The sequence below is a fragment of the Catharus ustulatus genome, chromosome 23 (assembly GCF_009819885.2).
Source record: "Catharus ustulatus isolate bCatUst1 chromosome 23, bCatUst1.pri.v2, whole genome shotgun sequence".
Taxonomy (NCBI): Eukaryota; Metazoa; Chordata; class Aves; order Passeriformes; family Turdidae; genus Catharus; species Catharus ustulatus.
This window is the reverse complement of record NC_046243.1, coordinates 8019096-8039194: the sequence shown is the minus strand read 5'-3', so window position 1 is coordinate 8039194 and position 20099 is coordinate 8019096. Positions and strand designations below refer to the sequence as shown.

Genomic DNA, 20099 nt, shown 5'->3' with positions numbered 1-20099 from the left:
GAGATAGCACTTCCAGTTAATTGAAGGAATGACCTCTGTGGCTGCAGGCAGATGCTGGCAGCTCCCGTGAGGCTCTGTGCCAGGAGCAGTGTGGAAAGGCAGGAGTGTGGCCAGGGACAGGCTGTAGCAGGAGCTGATCCTCCCCTTCCCCTGGGATCTCTTCCCTTCAGGTTTTCCAAACTCATCCCCTCTTTTCCTGGCATTTGGGACAAGCAGGATCCATCCAGCTTCCAAGGAGTCAAATCAATTTTTTCCTTCCCCTTTTAGCACCTGCCAGCTGGGAAGTGATCCCAGTAATCCTGGAGAAAGCTGGGATCAGGAGGGTTGGAAAAACGTTTAATTCATTAATTAATTATTAATGACTGCAAAAGGGCCAGGCTGGGAGTTTGTCACCCTCAATTATAGGCTGGAGCTGGATTTCTCTAGGCAGGAGCAGGAGGAGGAGCCCTTGGGAAGCTGCCAGGGAGCACAGTTCCTGCAGGATCCCAGGGCAGGGATGTCTCTGCTGCCTTTCCCTGCTTTTCCTGCTGCTTTGATGTGGTTTGTTCCCACTTTGGAGGCAGCAGGGGAGGGTGGAGGGAGCAGCTCCACAATGCTGGGGCTGATCCAGCTCTGGACCCCTGCACCAACCCCCAGTTGGGATAATCTGGAAGAAAGGAAAGGGATTCCCCAGGAAGCCCTCAGGAGGAGGAGGATCTGGAGGGGTTGCAGGGAGAGGGATCAAACCCAATTAAGTCTCTCCCATTAATTCTTTCCATGGCTGAGGGCTGGGATTGCCCCATCCCTCCTGCTCCTGTTCCTGCCTCCTTGGGGTGCCTTTCTCAGCATTCCAGCAGCTCCAGTGGCACAGAGAGCAGGAGTCCAGCTCTGAAATGAGCTCAGCAGTTCCATGGGAGCAAGGCTTGGCATGGAAAGGCTTTTCCTGAGGTGTCAGCCCTGATTTGGCCAGGAAGGGATTCATAGGAGCCCTTAGGGTTGGAATCCCCCTGGATTTAACCCGGAATTCCCGTGCCAGGCTGGGAGCAGCAACTGGGAGAAAACTGCACACACTTCCAGGGAATGTGCACATATTCCTGCTTGGGGACAGTTTGGTGGAGCTTTTCCAGTTTGTAAAGTGGAGTTTGCCAGGCGGAAATTCCAGCTGATCCTTCCACAGCTGCTCCCACTCCCAGGACGTTCATTGTCACCTGGCAATGTCACCTCCAGGACGTTCATTGTCACCTGGCAGTGTCACCTCCAGGACATTCATTGTCACCTGGCAGTGTCACCTCCAGAATGTTCATTGTCACCTGGCAGTGCCACCTCCAGGATGTTCATTGTCACCTGGCAGTGTCACCTCCAGGACATTCGTTGTCACCTGGGAGTGTTGCTCCCGTGGCACCGGGAGAGCTCCTTAGGGACGGCCTGTCCCAAGTGAGTTATCTCAGGAATCAGGGAGCTCCTGGGAGGGAGAGAGGTGCCCTGAGGGACTGCAGTGGCTGCCCCACAACAGAGGAGCTCCTGTGACAGGGGAAGTGTCCTGCCCTGTCCTTGTCCCCATCCCTGTCTCCCTGTCTCCCAGCTGATGTCACTGTCCTGTCCCCAGCTGACACCTCTGTCCTGTCCCCAGCTGACACCCCTGTCCTGTCCCCAGCTGATGTCACTGTCCTGTCCCCAGCTGATGTCCCTGTCCTGTCCCCAGCTGACACCCCTGTCCTGTCCCCAGCTGACACCCCTGTCCTGTCCCCAGCTGATGTCCCTGTCCTGTCCCCAGCTGATGTCCCTGTCCTGTCCCCAGCTGATGTCCCTGTCCTGTCCCCAGCTGACACCCCTGTCCTGTCCCCAGCTGATGTCCCTGTCCTGTCCCCAGCTGATGTCCCCATCCCTGTCCCCAGCTGATGTCCCTGTCCTGTCCCCAGCTGATGTCCCCATCCCTGTCCCCAGCTGATGTCCCTGTCCTGTCCCCAGCTGACACCCCTGTCCTGTCCCCAGCTGACGTCCCTGTCCTGTCCCCAGCTGATGTCCCTGTCCTGTCCCCAGCTGACACCCCTGTCCTGTCCCCAGCTGATGTCCCTGTCCTGTCCCCAGCTGACACCCCTGTCCTGTCCCCAGCTGACACCCCTGTCCTGTCCCCAGCTGATGTCCCTGTCCTGTCCCCAGCTGACGTACCTGCCCCCACCGTGGGGCGAGTGCCGCTCCCCGGAGCTGGGCCTGGCGTTTTTCCCGGTGTACAGCGTCACAGCCTGCAGGATCGACTGCGAGACTCGCTACATCGTGGAGAACTGCAACTGCAGGATGGTGCACATGCCAGGTCAGTGACAGGGACACCAGGGGACACTGGGGGCTGGGGTATGTGAGGGAAGCAGGTGCCCATGGCCTTTGGAGAGGCTGGGGATGAGGCAGCAGCGCCCTGGAGCCAGCAGGGCCATCCCTGTCCTGGGGAATCAGGGACAGCAGAGGGGGAGGGAAGGATTGTCCAGCTCTCCTCTGGCCTGGAGCAGCCTCACCCAGAGTTCTGGGGCAGTTTTGGGCACCACAAAATAAAAAAGACACCAGAGAACACGAGAGGGTCCAAAGGAGGGACATGAGGATGGGGAAGGGTCCAGAGAGCCTGCAGGAGGAGCAGCGGAGGCCACTTGGGATGTTCATCTGGAGCAGAGCTCAGGGAGCTCAGTGTCCTCAGGAGGGGCATGGCAGGAGCAGCTCTGATCTCTGCTCCCTGTGACAGGGACAGGACCCAGGAAATGGCCTGAGGTTGTGCACATGGGGGTTTGGTTGGGGATCAGGGAAAGGTTCTTCCCCCAGAGAGTGTCTGTGCGGGAACAGAGGAGGGACTGGATGGTCCTGCAGGGCCCTTCCAGCTCAGGATATTCCCTGATTCCCTGTAAAATAGGGGCAAGCCATGGAAGAGAGACCTGGGTCTGATTAAGGTTGGAAAAAACCTCTGGGATCACCAAATCCCACCTTTTTTAGCTCCACTGCCACATTGGGTGCTGTTCCCAGCAGCTCCTGCAGGACAAGGCCCCTGTGGCAGGAGGGGTGTGAACAGCCGGGGTGACCTGACTGGGGGAGGTCCCTGGGTCCCCATGGAGAGCACAGGGTCCCCCTGTGATGGCTTTGTCCTGTCCCTGCAGGAGATGCTCCCTTCTGCACCCCGGAGCAGTACAAGGAATGCGCAGAGCCCGCGCTCAGTGAGTACCGGGGCAGTCCCTGCATCCAGGGGAATTCCAGCGGCCTGGGTCCTCCTGGCTGGGCCTGGGTTCTCCTGGCTGGGTCTGGGTCCTCCTGGCTGGGTCTGGATCCTCCTGGCTGGGCCTGGGTTCTCCTGGCTGGGTCTGGCTGGGCCTGGATCCTCCTGGCTGGGCCTGGATCCTCCTGGCTGGGTCTGGGTCCTCCTGGCTGGGCCTGGCTGGGCCTGGGTCCTCCTGGCTGGGTCTGGGTCCTCCTGGCTGGGCCTGGATCCTCCTGGCTGGCAGGAACGGGGGATCTGCAGCCTGGAGAGGGGTTGGGATTACCCCAAGGTTGTTGGGAAGTGCTGGATGCACCCTGGGATGAAGTTCCTCCTGGTTCTCCATGAGCACAGAAACCCTCAGGATCAGGGGAGCCCCAGGAGCCCCTCTGGGGTGGGGTTTGGGATGGAGGGACCCATTCCAAGTCTGGATTTAGGATTCTCAGCCATGAGTTCTCCAAGCTGTTGATGAGTGTGGCCTCCAGCGAGAGGCTTCTCCAAGATGGTGAGAACTGGAATGAACTGGGAGAGAAATGTCCAGGACATTGGACATTTTGGGCCCCTTGGCCCCTTTCTGGGAGGGACAGTCTCTGCTCCTGCCCTGCTCCATGTCCCTGCTCTGAGAGTTCCATGCTGCCCCCCTGCAGGTCTCCTGGCAGAGAAGGACAGCAATTACTGCATCTGCAGGACCCCCTGTAACCTTACCAGGTACAACAAGGAGCTCTCCATGGTCAAGATCCCCAGCAAGACCTCAGCCAAGTACCTGGAGAAGAAGTTCAACAAGTCAGAAAAATACATCTCGTGAGTGGGGGAGGACCTGAATTCCTTTGGTTTTTGGGAGGGAAATGTCTGGAAAAGGCCCAATCCTGGCCAATCCATCCCCAGCACAGGGATGTCCTCCAGGGAAGAGCAGAGTGAGAACCTGGAAGAGATGAGGTTGACTTCTTCTCAGCAGAACAGCCTGAGTTCCTTCACAAGGACTGTCCTCATGGGAATCCTCCAGTCCTACTAAAAAAGTGCAAAATTTCCCAGTTTTGTTTGTCCTGTTGGAGATTGGAATCTCTGGACTGAGGTCCTTGGGCCATGGAGCTCTCCCAGCCCTGAGCATGTGATTGCCATGTGTGGGAAGTGAGAGTTGTTCCAGATCCTTTGGATTCTGCTTCACAGAATCATGGAATGGATTGGCTTGGAAGGGACCTTAAACCCATCCAGTGCCACCCCTGCCATGGCAGGGACACCTTCCCCTGTCCCAGGCTGCTCCAAGGCCTGTCCAGCCTGGCCTTGGACACTGCCAGGGATCCAGGAGCAGCTGTGGGCATCCTGTGCCAGGGCCTGCCCACCCTCACAATCAGGAGTCACCATCCAATAAAAGAGTTCCCAGCAAAGTGAGATCCAAAATCCTGAGGAATTCTGGGGAAAGTTTTCCCACCTGCTCCAAAGGCCCCCAGAGCCCTGAGGGTGCCCTGAGCTCCTGCTCTGCTCCAGCTCCAAGTTCTCTGGGTTCTGAGGACCCCAGAGAGAGGAGCAATCCAGACAAAGGGGAATAAAGCCCCAAAATCCTGGTTTTCCTTCATCCCAAAGGATTGAGCCACCAGTGGCTCCTGGGCTGATGGTTTTCCTGTTTCCCCAGAGAGAATATTCTCGTGCTGGACATTTTTTTTGAAGCACTCAACTACGAGACCATTGAGCAGAAGAAAGCCTATGAAGTTGCAGCCTTACTTGGTAAGGGGGACTGGGACCAGTTTGGGGTCTCTACTGGTCTGGGAGGGGCAGAGGAGGCTGGGAGGGGTCCACAGCCTGGAAAGCCCCAGCAAGGCCCCATCTCTACTTCCCTCACATCACCATGGCATCCCAGCATTGTCCCTGTGGATACTCCGTGGGTTCATGGAAGGTTCTGGAGCTGCTCCATCCCTGCCTGCTCCCTTTTTTTTGAGATTTTGGGGCTGGGTGCCCTCTGTGGTGCAGGGTGTGGAGGGCATCCCAAAACCATCTCCCATCACCTCTCCCCTGTTCCAAATCCATCCTTTCCATCTGGGCCTGAGCTCTTAGCCTTTGGATGCCTCATGAAAATGCTGGAGGAGACCCATGCAAGGTTCTGCTCCATCCCTGCCTGCTCCCATTTTTGGGACACTTTGGGGCTGGGTGGGCACTGGGTGCTCCCCATGGTGCCCCCTGGGCAGTGTGTAGAGGACATCCCAAAATCTCGTCTCCATCACCTCTACCCTGCTCCAAATCCATCCTTTCCAGCAGGAGGTGGAGGAGATCCATGGAATGTTCTGAAGCTGCTCCATCCCTGCCTGCTTCCAGCCCCTCCATTTTGGAGATCTGGGATGGGGGGGTGCTGGGTGTTGTCTGTGGTGCAGGGGACATCCCAAAACCATCTCCCCATCACCTCTTCCCTGCTTCAAATCCACCTTTTCCAACCAGGCCTGGACCCTTGGCCTTTGGATACCTCATGGAAGAGCTGCAGGAGACCCTGAGCTGCTCAGCCCCAAATCAGCTCCAGCTCTGGGGTCCCAGCTGTAGGTTTGGGATTGGCCCCATTGGGTTTGGGGGGAGTGAGCCCTGCCCCAGCCCTGCAGCCTCCCTGAGCCACCCTGGATCCCTCTGGAATGCTGGGAGTGCTCAGCACCTTGGGAAGCTGGAGCTGGGTCACCCCTGGCACACAGAGGTGTCCCCATGTCGCCCCACATGGGCGGCCCTGCCAAATGCCCCCTCAGGAACCCCTTTGCACCTCCTGGGGCTTTTCCAGGAATTCCAGAGAGGAAGAGGAGGCTGCTGGGGTCTCTCTGACCCAAACCTCATTTGCACCTCATAGGACCCTCGTTCCCAGGGCTCTGGAGCTTCAAGGAGGGCCTCATCCCAGAATCTTTTCCCCATGCTCAGAGCCTCCAGGTGATCCTGCCTGGTGTAAATCCAGAGCACTCCCTGGGGTCCTTCCAGGTTCTCACTTTACTCCCAAACCTTTTCCCTCTTTCCTCTCTCTGTGTCTCATGGACACCCCTGGAAAAGGCCCCTTCTCCCCTCACCCCTGGGTGCTTTTGCTCTGGGGGTCAATCCAGGGCTGTTGTCCAGCACAATCCATGGGATTTGCCTTCCCTGAGCACCACATCCCAGTCACCTTCCCAGCAGATTCCTGAGAATCTCCTCTCCTCAGGTTCTTCCTCCACCTTGGGACACTCAAGCAGAAGCTAAGAGATGCTTCCCAAAAACCCCAGGGCACCTCCCTTCCCACTTTTTGCTAGGTTGGAGTTTGTCCTTGGCTCCAGGGATATTCATTCTTCCCAGCACCTTCCCCAGACTGGGAATTGGGATTCCTGGGATGCAGCTGGAGCACTCCAGGCTCCATTAGCAGGAAAACCACTTTGGGGTGCAGGCCCATTCCTGGGATGCTGATCCACTGATCCATCCTGCTGGTGCCACTGGAGATGCTGCTGCTCTGAGGGAAATTTCTCCCAATTTTTGAGGATCTAAGGGCCCAGCAGTGCTGGGAGCCCTCATGGTGCTGTCCCTGCAGGTGACATTGGTGGCCAGATGGGGCTGTTCATCGGGGCCAGCATCCTCACCATCCTCGAGCTCTTCGATTACCTGTACGAGGTAAGGCTGGCATTTCCTGTCCTGGAGCCCCTCAGCTGGCATTTCCCATCCTGGAGCCCCTCAGGCTGGCATTTCCTGTCCTGGAGCCCCTCAGGCTGCCATTTCCTGTCCTGGAGCCCCTCAGGCTGCCATTTCCTGTCCTGGAGCCCCTCAGGCTGGCATTTCCCATCCTGGAGCCCCTCATCCCAGATTTCCCATCCTGGAGCCCCTCATCCCAGATTTCCCATCCTGGAGCCCCTCATCCCAGATTTCCAATCCTGCTGCCCCTCACCCCTGTATTTTCTGCTCCCTGGGGATCCCAGAGCCCCCCCAGAATCCTGGATTTCCAACCTGCCTCATCCAGCTCTCCCACAGCCCCACTCCAGTGGGAACAGGGAGTTTTACTCCCATGGGATGTCACAGTTGTCCATGGCTGTTGATTTAGGGTGTCCTAACCCAGACTGTCCCATTCCAGGGAAGGGAATTCCACAATTCCAGCTCTGAACTCACTTCAAATCCCCTCATTTTCATTTTTTTGGGATGCTGACTTTATATTTTTGTATTTTCAGACAATTCCCCCCATCCCAAATCTCTCCCAGGCAGCTCAAGCATTGGTGCCATTAACCAGGAATAAAAAATATGGAAAAATTCCAGGGCTAAAGCTCAGAGAGCAACAAAAACTAAGCCTGAATTTAGATCTTGGCCTGGATACCCAAATGTTTCATTAAATTTGCCTTTTCCTGGATTTCTTGGGGATTTTTCCTAAGTAGGCCCTAAGAAAACTCGCAAATTTGGGATTTTCCTCTCTGGTTTTCTCCCTTTTTTGACATCTGCTGATAAAATTTGTCAAATGTGGTACTTTTGCTGCTCTTTTTTATTTTTTCTTTTTATTTGGGCTTAAAATTCATTTTGTCCCCTCAGAGAAGCTCCTGGGGATGCCTCAACAGGGGAATCTTCACATTTCCAGATATTTGACCCCCCTCAGCCAGGAAAAAAAGGAATAAAATACCTTAATATGTCAAAAAAATCCACACACTATTTTCCCTCTGCTTGGAGTTTCACAAAGAGGGGATCAGCACCCCAAAAATTTGCATTTTCAGCCAAAAACTGAAAGAGAATCTGGGAATTAAAGCAATGAGATATTTTGTGGTTGGTTTTTTTTTTGTTTTTTTTTCATGGATTGGCCAAATTTGGGGGAAATAGTGACCATACATAGGCTTTTTTGTGGTCTTCTGCTGAGCTCTGTCCTTGTAGTCCCAAATTCCCACCACACTCTTGCACCAGCCAGGTCCACATTCCTTAGGAGCTGACCCAATTTTCTGGGATTTCGGGATTTCAGCTTTCTTCTTCCTGGTTTTATTTCTCTTTTCTCCCAGTGGAAATTTTCCAGTAAAACAGTTCCCAAGTTTTATGGGATTTCCCTGGAAGCCAAATCCTGCAGCAGCAGGAAAATGAGGAGGCTGGGAAGGGAAATGGAGCTCACAGAGGTGGGAGCTTTCCCTGAACCCCAAAAGTGTCCCAAAAATGGAATTTTTGTGGGTTTTATTCTTGTAAGAGAATTCTGGAATGGTTTGGATGGAAGGGACCTTAAAGATCATCCAGTGCCACCCCTGCCATGGCAGGGACACCTTCCACTGTCCCAGGCTGCTCCCAGCCCTGTCCAGCCTGGCCTTGGGCACTGCCAGGGATCCAGGGGCAGCCACAGCTGCTCTGGGCACCCTGTGCCAGGGCCTTTCACTCTCCCAGGGAACAATTCCTGCCCAATATCCCATCCATCCCTGCCCTCTGGCACTGGGAGCCATTCCCTGTGCCCTGTCCCTCCATCCCTTGTCTCTCCAGCTCTCCACAGCCCCTTTAGGCCCTGGAAGGGGCTCTGAGCTCTCCCTGGATCTTTCTCCTCTCCATCTGGACCCCCCCAGCTCTCCCAGCCTTTCCATGGCAAAGCCCTTGGAGCATCTCCCTCCTCCCAGCCCTTTGGAATGCACCCCCAAACCCAGCAAGTCCCAGTGCTCCCTGTCCCACTGCAGCCTCTTCCCACCTTAACCCCAGCTGCCTCTTCTTGCAGCTGATCAAGGAAAAATTATTGGACCTTCTTGGAAAAGAGGAAGAGGACGGGAGCCATGACGAGAACGTGGTAAGGAGAGAAGGCAAAATTCCCTGGGGATGCTGGAGCTCTTCCCACCTGTGTCAGGATCCAGTTATTAAAATTATAGTTTATATGCCTCTGCCTCAATTAAGGACCAGGAAACAGGACCAGATGCCTGTGACAACAGTCTGGGGTTCATTGGATAATAAATTTGAGAGAGAGAGAAGAGAGAGAAAAAGCAAGGGTGGGGGGAACAGAAAGAGTGACAGAGCCAGAATGAGGAAAATATCATCATCTGTGAATCCCATTGATCCTCCCCAGCTGCTCTTGGTGGTGAAGGTCCCTCCAGGAGCACAGAATCCAATGGCTAATAGAGCTCAGGCTGGGCAGGAAAACCCAGGCACGTCCCCAGGGTGGAGTTAGCTGTTGTCTCTGACAGCAGGCTCCAGGTTTGCTGCATCCTGTGCAGTGCTGCTGTGCAAGGCTTCAGGAATGGCTCTGGGGAGCACTCTGGGAGTCTTTGATGGGTTCTCACATGCACATCCTATGGATGTACCTGCCCAGGACTGAGGGTTCCACAGCTGGGCCTGTTTGTGTGAGGGAGGATGGCTGTGCAGTGCCTCTGACCAGAGGCTACACCCAGAACCTCCTCCCTGCTCCTTCTGGGGGAGTGAACCTGGCTCCTGAGGGCTCTGATCTCCCCCAGCCCAAACCCAGCCAGGGAAGAGTCTCTGCTGTGGCTGGCTTTCTTGTGGATGCACTCCTGTCCTCAGCCTTGTTTGTTTTTTCCTAGGCCTGAGATGATTAAAGAATCGATTTTCACTTTATCTAATTTAGTGGTTTAACTCACAGTCAAAAGTCCCAGCCAGGTATCTTCAGGGAGCTTTCTTTGGCTCTAGCTTCTTTACCCAGTTTTTGTTGTAATGAGCAAAACTTTATATAAATTATATAAAGGGTTTTTTAATATGATATAAAACTTCATATCAATGTTTGAGGCATGAACTATTTCAGTCTCTGTCAACCCCAAACCCAGCCAGGGAAGAGTCTCTGCTGCATTTCTTGTGGATGAATTCCTGTCCCTCAGCCTTGTTTGTCTGAGGTGATTGAAGAATGGTGTGAAAAACAAGGTTCACTTTCTTGGTGGATTTTAAAAGGTTTAATAAAAGACAATAAGAGACAAACAATAAAATAAAAGATTATAATGGTCAGGTGCTTGGCATTCAGCCAAGAGCAGCCCTGCTGCTTTGGAGACACTCCTTAAATTCATCAGCCCCTTGCATTTTCGTAGAGCCATGATACATTTTTAAACTTTTCTATAAACTATTTTCCATATTCCAAGAACTGTTTTACATGGCCACTCTTTGAGTTTGCCTTTTTAGACCATGTGTGCTTTTTGTCTGTGGTTGTAATTTATTTTTCTTGTCAGTTTTAGTTTGGGCTGTGGTTTTTAATTTTTACAGATGGTTGGTGCTGGTAACTGGTGTAGCAGTAGCAGGTGTCTTCACTGGGTGTTTTCCAACCAAGCAGGCAGTTCAGTTACCACAAAGATACTTTATTAGCCTATGTTACTCTTAGAGAAAACTACATCTTAAAAACCATTTCAACACCACACATATGGTATCCACCCTGATATTTGGGAATAGTCAGTACCATAATATGCATTTATAACACTGGGTTTCCCTTTGTGCCATCCCAGCAGTTTGACTTCCAGCCCAAAGCTCTCCAAGGAGCTTTCTGTGGTTGTGGCTCCTTTACCCAGTTCTTGTTACAATCAGTGTTGGAAGCATGGAGTGTTTCAGTGCCTGCTGTGGGAGGGTGAGGAGCTGTGGATAAAGCATTGCCTGCTTTTCCATCGGCAGAGCACCTGTGATCCAGTGCCAAACCACTCGGAGAGCCTGAGCCACACTGTGACCGTGCCCCTGCAGGCCCCGCTGGGGACGCTGGAGGAAATCGCCTGCTGACCCCTCCCACCACAGTGCCCATCCCGAGAAGGAAAACTGCACAGGGAAAACAGGGACCCAGCTCAGGTTTGCACTGGGGGGAAAGAAAAAAGATGGAAGAAAAAAATACTGGAAAAAAAAAAAAACTGGAAAAAAAAATACTGGAAAAAAATTATTTTAAAAAATCTATTAAAAATAAAAAAAAAAAAAAAAGAAGAAAAACTCGCTATGCATTAAAATAATATAAAAATAATATAAAAATATAAATTCTAAATATACTCTGCCCAAAGTGAGAGGCGCCTTGGACCTGACTCCTGTTGTCCTTTCCTCCCGGGGGGGTTTGGCTCCAGGCTGGGAGAGCTGTGAATGTTCACCTGGAGCAGGGAAGCTCAGAGAAGAGAAACCTCAGAGTCCCTTCCAGTGCTAAAGGGGCTCCAGGAGAGCTGGAGAGGGACTTGGCACACAGGCTGGAGGGACAGGACACTTTTTGGGACTGTCCAAGCCTGAGCAGCAGCAGCAGCAAATCCCAAAGGAAGCATCCCAAATATCCCAAGTGCTGCATGCCAGGGCTTGTCCTGGCCTCGGGATTCCTCAGCTGCCTCTCTCAGCTCTGTTCCTCTTTGCAGTCCCTGGGTTTCAGTGCCAGAAGGAGCATCCCAGAATTCTCCATTCCCAGCGCCGTAGGCTGAGAGTTTTAGAATAAAAGAGATGCAAAAGTCGCCGCTCTCGGATTCTTCTCCCGGTCGCGTCCTCCGGGTGAGGCTGGGCTGAATCCCGAGCTCAGCCCAAGGTGAGCATCCCTGGAGAGGAGCCACAGGGGCTCCCTATGGATCATCCCAGTCCTGCTCCTCCACCTGCAGAGCCTGCAGAGTCCAGGAGCACTGGGTGGGGCTGGCTTCATTCATTTCTTTTTTAATTTCTGGGGGGAATTTTTGGAATTTCTTTCTTCTCCCATTCATGGATTCTGTGCTTTCTCCTCGTTCTCCTGACTGATATTAAAGCTGGTCTTGTGGAAATGGCCAGGCTGTGTCATTCCTGCCTTGCCCTCATCCCCAGTGGGAGGGCAGATCCCAGGAAAAGCCTTCCCAGGGCTCTTCCTCATCCCTTATCCCTCCTTTTCCTCTCCCACCATGTCCTCACACAGCTCAGGATGGGGTGGAAGTGGTGCCAGTACCATGCTCAACTGCATCCCTGTCTTCTCTGAGGTGGGGATCTCCAGGATGTGCTGGGATCTCTGGGATGTTGTGGCATCTCTTTGCTGACAGAGGTGTTGGAAACCTCTCCATGAGGTTTTGTTCAGCCTGGAGAGGAGAAGCTTTGGGGTGACCTCATTGAGGCCTTCCAGTGCCTGCAGGCAGCCTGGAGAAAACCTGGGGAGGGACTTGGGACAAGGGATGGAGGGACAGGACACAGGGAATGGCTCCCACTGCAGAGGGCAGGGCTGGATGGGATATTGGGAAGGAATTCCTCCTTGATAGGGTGAGGAGGGGCTGGGATGGCATTCCCAGAAAAATTATGGCTGCCCCTGGATCCCTGGGAGTGTCCCAGGCCAGGCTGGAGCAGCCTGGGGCAGTGAGAGGTGTCCCTACCCATGGCAGGGGTGGGAATTCAATGATCTTTAGGGTACTTCCAACCCAAACTGGTCTGGGATTCTGGGGTTACAACTTCTCCTTTACTGAGCCACTTTAACTGGCTCCAAAGCATAACTAGAAAATCCATTTCCATCAAAGTGCATCCCAAAATGCGTTGGCAGTGGCTTCATCCCTGGATCCAGGCACTAGATCTGCTCTGCCACTTCCCCAGCACTGGGAGAGACCTGGGAATTTTAAGAAACACCCTCAGGGAGAGATGAGGGTTTGAGGGGCCTGGAAAAAGGGCCATGAGCCCTGATAGAGAGGGATGGGAGGAGATTTCATTTCCAATTGCAAACCTCCGCAGGATTAAGGGTTCCTTTTCCAGGAAAAAAGAGAGATGATAAAGATCAAGAAAATCTGTGAGGATTATTTGGGGATTCAGGAGAAAAAACAACGAAAGTTCAAATCCCCAGCAAAGCCCCAGCTCTGCTGAGTGCCCCACGATTTTCCAGGGAAAAGAGAAGCTTCATTCTTTGCAGTAATTAACCCCATGCTGGCTTGCAGCACACTCCAAGGAAAAGAGAGAGGAGTGGAAATGGCACCCATGTTTGGTGTTGGATGGATCTGCCCAGGGATAGGAGCAGGGATGGAGCAGGAAAGGAGCAGGGATAGAACAGAGATGGGAGCAGGGATGGAACAGGGATTAGAACAGAAGTTGGAGCAGGGATGGCAGCCAACCATCAGTTCCCAAAATCCTGACAAGAAAAAATTAAAAACAATCTACCTGGGAAATTAAAATCCCATGGACAAGGTGGGGAAATCCAGAGTGGGATTGACTGGGGAGTTTGGCTGAGCTGGAGCTCAGGAAATTCAACATCAACCACAAATCCATCAAACCAAGCTGGATTTGCCATCCCAAGGGATAATTCCCCATGGAACTCCACAGGGCAAGGAACCTGGATCATCCCTGGGCAGCAGGGCCCCAGGGCTGGGACAATGAGGAAAATCCTATGGGAATGCTTTAGGAGAATTAGCAGGAGCAGAACCAGCTCTGAGAAGGAATTTCTGAAGTGCAGCTGCATTTTTGGGGAGTGGGAGAGCTCAGCTTGGCATGGAGAGGGCTGGAGCCCAGGCCAGAGCACATTCCCAGGATTTCTGGCCCAGCCACCACATCCCTGACCAGCTCCCACAGCTGTGTTCCCACAAGGACAGGAAAACACCCAGGAAATGCTCTTGGAGTCACCTCCACTTGCTCAAGGTCACACAAATACCTCTCCCTATTCCTCCTCCATTCCCAGCATTCAGGAGGCTCCTCCATCCATGGGATGCTCCAAGGACCAGCATTTCATCATTCCCAGGAATCACCAGCTGTGAAGGACATTCCATGGTCCATTCTCCCTGATCCTCCCCCTGAGCCTGCAGCAAGGACAGCAATTACAGGCAATTAATGGGAATTTTTAGCAGGAAAATTGTCCTTGTTTTGTGTTAGTTTGTGTGGGAAGAGCCCAACCCCAACCCCAATCCCATCCCAATGGGAATTCTTGTGATGGTTCCTCTCCCACCCCTTGGTGGTTTCTGAAGGTTTTGTTGCCTTCTCCACCCCCAGAGCTCAATGATGATCCTTCAGCTCATGGAATTTCTGGGGGCCACAGTTGCTGTTTCCATTCCTGTGTGAACACATCCATATTAACAGGCTTTGCCTCTGACTCCAGCTTTAAGCTCTCAGAAGTATTTCCCTCCCCTCTTCGCTGTGTCTCCATTGTTATTCCAGGCAGGAATATCCCCCAGCTTCCTTAAAGGAATCATCTCCACACTCTGCAGGGTTCCTGCTCCTCCTGAGCAGCCCTGGAGCACACCCAGGCCGTGGATCAGGACAGTCCAGGGTTTCATCCAGGAAAACTGTGGAGCAGGGCTGCAACAGGGAGATCAGGCTGATCCCAGCTGCATTCCTGGAAGGATCCCTGTTGGAATCCTCAGAGACATCCCTGGGATTTCCTTGGAGCTCCAGGGTGAAGGTGGGGTGGGACCACTCCCAGGTCACTGATTTGGGGAATTCCTGCTCCCAGCTTCACATTTTTCCCTCCCTTAGCTTCTCCACCCCCGCCAAGAATTCCTTTTTCCTTTAATTTTTGTCCCTCCTGCAGCCTTGCCCAGATTTGGGGCTCCCCAGGCTCCCTCTGTACCTACAGCAGAACCGTGCTGCTGTTCCCCTCACTCAGAGTAATTCCTTCATTCCTCCCTCCAGGATTCCCGAGGCCCCAGCGGCTGCTCCTGACACGGCTGTGCCTGAGCAGCTGGAGCTGCTGGAATCTGGGATCCCTCCAAGGAGCTCCAGGGGCTGCCCCAGGCTCTGAGGGTGGGTCCTGCTCAGTGCCACCCAAACACGGCCCTGCAGGGGGACAGGCAGGTCCCACATTCCTGAGCCATCCAGGCTGAGTCCCCATTCCTGAGCCATCCAGGCTGATCCCACATTCCTGAGCCATCCAGGCCGATCCCACATTCCTGAGCCATCCAGGCTGAGTCCCCATTCCTGAGCCATCCAGGCTGAGTCCCCATTTGTGTGCTGTCCAGGATGCTCCTGTCCCATTCTTGTGCCATTCAGGATGCTCCTTCATTTCTATTCCGTCCAGGATGCTCCTGTCCCATTCCTCCACCATCCAAGCTGCTCCACCCAGGATGCTCCCACATTTCTGTGCATTCCAGGCTGTTCCCTCATTTCTGTTCCATCCAGGATGCTCCCACATTTCTGTGCATTCCAGGCTATTCCCTCAACGCATTCGAGGCTGCTCCTGCATTTCTGTTCCCTCGGGGCTGCTCTCCCATTTCCCCACTCCAGGCACCCCCAGGACAGTTCTGGAGGATTGTGGAGCTTTTCCCAAGGGAAGGGCAGGGCTGGCTCCCTGCAGGGATGAGCTGTGGGCTCCACAGCTGGGATGGAAGTGCAGCAGCTCCTGGCTTTTCCCCCATGTGTTTCATCCTCCCGTTTCCTCAGCATGGTTGAGATTCCCTGTGGGTCCCCTCCAAGATCTGTGCCCTTCCTTGGAGACTCCCAGTGCTGGTAGGAGAGACTTGGCAAAGAGCAGGAAAACCTCGGGCAGGCAAAGCAGGGAAGTTTGGAGAGCACAAATCCCTGTTTTCCACCAGTCTTCTGCAGGAAACCATGATAGCAGAGGAGCAAAGTGGAGCAGGACCAGAGGGGGACATCCCACCCTCAGCTCTTCCTGGAAACATCCCAGTGATTTTTCCCAAGTCCAGGGCTGGGACTGCTCAGGTGCAGGTTAGTCCCACACTCCATGGAGGATATTGGTCATCCAAAGGCTCCCTGAGGAGATTTTGCTCCTCTGGGTAATTAATAGCTGTAATTCCTGAATTCCCAGCTGTGAATTTCACCATCCAACCACAAATCATTTCTCCAGCAGCAGGAGCACTGTGGGCTGTTTCCATGAGCAGGATCTGCAGGAATAACCATGGCAGGGTTTGGGGCTGGCACGGGAATGTCCAGAAGAAGGGAAGCAGCCACTGGGAAAATCCCAGCAACCTGATCCCAGAATAACTGTGGGATGAAGGTCTCTGGAGAGGAGCCCTCCAGGGAACACCTCATGGCATTGCTCAGCTCTCACCTCCCCTCTGGACTGACCCTGATTGGATCCACCTCTCCCAAATCCCTGAATCCTCAGGAACAGCTCCAAGCCCCTCCAGGGCACTGGGATTTCGAGCACAGTTGCTGAAATTCTGGGAAGCTGCTTTAATTTGGATAACCCAGAAGTACCACTGCAACAGAAATTTTCACTGAACCAGCCTGAATTCCGTTTTCTATCCTCCTCTTTGGCAAGGGGCTTCCCAAGCCACCTGGAGCCTTTTTCTGTCAGGATTCTGTAAATAAGAAATGGGAGCTCTGGAATTTGTCACCTTCCAGCTCATCCATGAATTCCCACCCAAACCCCAACCTCAGGGACACGAGGAGTGCCCAATTCCCATTCCCATGGCACGGCAGTGACAGGAATGGGGCAGCACCCTAGGGTGCCTTGGCTGGACAGAGCTGAGCCAGGGCAGTGCTTGGAGCAGGAAAAATCCACAAAAACCAAAGTCTGAAAGCAGCCCCAGGCCAGGATTGGAGGCAGCAACCAGGGATGGTGGGAACAGGAAGGGCAGAGCCTTGGGAACACCTTCAGGCACCTCCAGCAGGGATTTCTCCAGCTACAGCCATGGAAAAGCATCCCCGAAGGGGCCCTGGCATCACCCAGCAGCAACCTGAGGAGGGAGGAGCTGCTCCAGGGGCTGGGAGGATCCAGGGGGAAGCATCCCTGCAAATTCTCTGTTTGTTGGCTGAGAACAGGATTCGGCTTCTCAATTATGGATGAGAAAATAAGGGATAATGGATGGATTTACAAGCAGCATTTTGTCATGTGAGGCACCCATGAAAAATTCAGGCGCTCAGGAAGTGCCTTTTTCCCTGCACAGAATTCCCAATCCTCCCCTCACAGTCAGGCTGGAAAACACTCTGCCAGGACCTGAAAAAAAACATTCCAGAGAGGCTCCCAGTGGTGTGTAGCTGAACTGTACATTAAATGTTCCAGATTTGTGCCTAGTTCCTTATGGGAGAGAATTCCCACATGGGGGTGGGAATGGGACCTGGGAGGAGGGAATTGTGTGCAGGGATCCAGAGGGGAAGGGAACAGGGATCAAACACTGGGAAAGTGAACAAGCATCAGACACTGGGAAAAGGGACAGGGATCAGACACTGGGAAAAGGGAACAAGGATTAAACACTGGGAAAAGGGACAGAGATCAGACACTGGGAAAAGGGAACAAGGATCAAACACTGGGAAAAGGGAACAAGGATTAAACACTGGGAAAAGGGAACAAGGATCAAACACTGGGAAAGGGAACAAGGATCAGACAGATCCCAAAGGCTGGAGAGGCAGAGAAGCACAAAAGCAGGGACTGGGAAGAGGACAGGGATCCCTTCCCAGTGTTCCAGTCACCCCCAGTGCCTAACACTCCAAACACAGAGTGGGGCTGTGGGAAGAGCATCCCGGGCTCCTCATCCCTCCCAGCTGGAAGGAGTTTTAAGATCCCTAAACAGGGATCAGCAGCACTTTGGAGCAGAGGAATCTGGCCTGGATCCCCAAAATGTGAGATCAGACCTATGAAAGGAGGGAATGAACCCCAAGGGAGGAGCCTGGATCCCCAAAAGTGGGAGCTCAGCCCCTCTACAATCAGGACAAGGATGGGTCCAAACCTCCTGGGTGACAGTGACATCCCAAAATCCTGAGGCAGCTCCTGACCCCGCACATCCAGGGCAGAACAGCCGTGCTGGAGCAGCAGGGCTGGGATCAGGACACACGTGCAGGGAGAAGCCCCAAAGGCAGCAGGAGAGGCTGCTGGACACCACCTGCATGTGCCACCCACAGCCTGTCCCCACCCCATGGCAGCAGGCACGGAGCTGAGCGCAGGAATTTGCCGGATCCGTGGACAACGAGGCTCCTGATTTGTTTTTAATGGCATTGTTTACTGGCAGGGAAATCTCCCGGAGCCAGAACTTGTCTCTCCTAATAAAAAACAAGGAAATAACAACAGGAGCGAGAAGGGAGAACATTTGGAAGCCATCAGGGTTTGATTTGATTGATCCTGGTAATAAAGCAGGAATTGTTAGGCTGGAACAGAGCTTGTACATCCCCATCCGTAATTTCAGAGGGAATGAGAGCTCTGAACGTGCAAAATTCCCCCAAACTCCAGGGTGAAAAATTCAGGAAGGGTTGTGGAAAAAACTGGGCAGAGGCCTGGGGGTCCCAGTGCTGTTTGCTGCAGGATCTCAGTCCAGTCCCAGTCCCAGCCCCAGTCCCAGCCCCAGTCCCAGCCCCAATCCCAGTCCCAGTCCCAGCCCCAGCCCCAGCCCCAGTCCCAGTCCCAGCCCCAGTCAGGAGCTTGTGGAAACAGGACATGGGAAGAGGAAGGAGAGAAGGACATGGGCAGGGGGAAGGGGAACATGGGGTGCAGGGGGTAGAAGGACACATGGAATGGGAACAGACAAGGGGAGAGAGGAAGAGGAAGCTGGGCAGGGAGGAGAGGACTCCAAGCAGTGTCCCTGAGCAGCAGCAGCAGAAACAAGGTGGGATGAGCTGACCCTGAGCCCCATTCCCATCTCCCTGTGCTCCCAGAGGGATGAGGGAGAGCCTGGGAAGGAGGGAGGGCTGGCAGGGTGCTGGTGTTGAGATTCATTCTACTTCTCTTTTTCCTGCTCTGACTTTGTTGGGAATAAATTGAAATCATATCCCCATGTTCTGTGTGTTGTGTCCATGATGAGATCAGAGCGGGATCTCTCCCTCTCTTCCTCTCAGCTCCTGAATCCTTCTTTTTATTTCCTCTCCCTGTCCTGCAGAGGCTTTGTTGGCATCAAGCCAAGGTCACCCCAACATGTGCAAAAATTCCCCCTGTGCCCCCATCCCAGCCTGGCCACAGCCCCATCCCTGGATGCTGTTCCTGAGGGTGTTCAGGCCAGGACAGGAAGGTCAGGAACACAGAGAACCCCATCCCCAGAGATCCCAGAACCACAGAACCACAGAATCCCAGGGAGCTTTGGATTGCAGGGGACGTTTAAAGGGCACCTGCTCCAACCCCACCTCGATGAGCAACAACACAAATGAGGGACAACACAAAGAGCATCCTTAAAAATCTATTTTCAAGGTCCCATGTTGGCTCCCCACATCCCAGGGACACATCCCAGGGACACATCCCAGGGACACATTCCAGGCACACATCCCAGGCTCATTTCTGAGCCTTGCTGGGACAGTGTGGCCTGGCAGAGCCACTGAAGTCTTGAGGGACCACAACCACCCAGGTGTTCCGAGGAGGGGACATTCCCAGAGTGCAAATTCCCCCAAAGCCTTGGGAAAGTCCATGTCCCCAAGCAGGCTGTGGTGGGGAGGCATTTCCAGGGCTCTCCCATGGTTTCTTTTATCCCATTCCCTCTGTTTTCCGCTGGGATTCCAAGGGTTTGGCTGTAATTGTGTCCCTGCTGATTGTTCCCATCACAAACCTGAGGGTTTGATTATATCAAATCTCTCCCAGAACAGCTGCTTTTCCCTGGGTCACTCACTCCAAGCAGAACATTCCCATTTTTCTGTGCTCCAGCTTCAAAATATTCTTCCTTTCCATTTTGCCAAAGGATTTTGTGGGAGCTTTGCCCTCATCCCTGTCCCTTTCAGGCCCAGTTTGGCACCAATTCCCTTTCAGGGCCGCTTTAGCACCAATTCCTGTTCCCTCCTGCTGGAAGATGAAGGATTTTTCTGACACAAACATTCCTCACGTCTCTCTGGACACATAAAATGTTTTCCCTCCATTCAGGACCAAAGGATGGGTTTGGTGTGGAATAAAACAAAGCTGTTTCTTCCTCCCTTCCTTGTCTTTCCAAAGCCATTCCTCAGGGAGTGACATCAGGGCTGATTTGGGGACTTCTGGTGACAGCTCCCTCTCCCTCTCCAGCCCATCCTCATCCCAGTTTTTGAACTGCTTCCCTTTGTTTTCCTTGCATCCAACTTTTTTGAGCAATCAAAGGATCCTCCCTGCCTTCAAACCTTGGGGTTGTGCCTTTGTGCACAAAGCTGATTTCTCCCAAGTAAAAGGAATATTTTTCCACACACAACCTCCAGTTGTCCAAGTTTTCCACCCAAAGCCCATTCTGGAGGGATAGAAGCCAGTGGGAATTTGCTGCCA

The 20099-nt window shown here is 53.4% G+C and overlaps 1 protein-coding gene across 4 annotated transcripts in view; it reads left to right on the top strand.

The window, feature by feature from the left end:
- The window catches only part of LOC117006607 (acid-sensing ion channel 2), a 387177-nt gene extending 375347 nt beyond the window's left edge, over positions 1-11830 (top strand). For 2 of the 4 annotated variants that reach the window (XM_033079140.2, XM_033079142.1), the window contains exons 4-11: positions 2140-2290; positions 3114-3170; positions 3856-4009; positions 4839-4930; positions 6726-6805; positions 8850-8918; positions 10730-10897; positions 11437-11830. In XM_033079140.2, the coding sequence (XP_032935031.1) occupies positions 2140-2290; positions 3114-3170; positions 3856-4009; positions 4839-4930; positions 6726-6805; positions 8850-8918; positions 10730-10831 (705 nt within the window). In that variant the 3' untranslated portion in view covers positions 10832-10897; positions 11437-11830. Of the gene's footprint in view, positions 1-2115; positions 2291-3113; positions 3171-3855; positions 4010-4838; positions 4931-6725; positions 6806-8849; positions 8919-10729; positions 11117-11436 lie in introns of those variants that run through there. The other 2 variants (XM_033079138.2, XM_033079139.2) reach the window with 2 other exon arrangements.
- The last annotated feature ends 8269 nt before the right edge of the window (positions 11831-20099 follow it).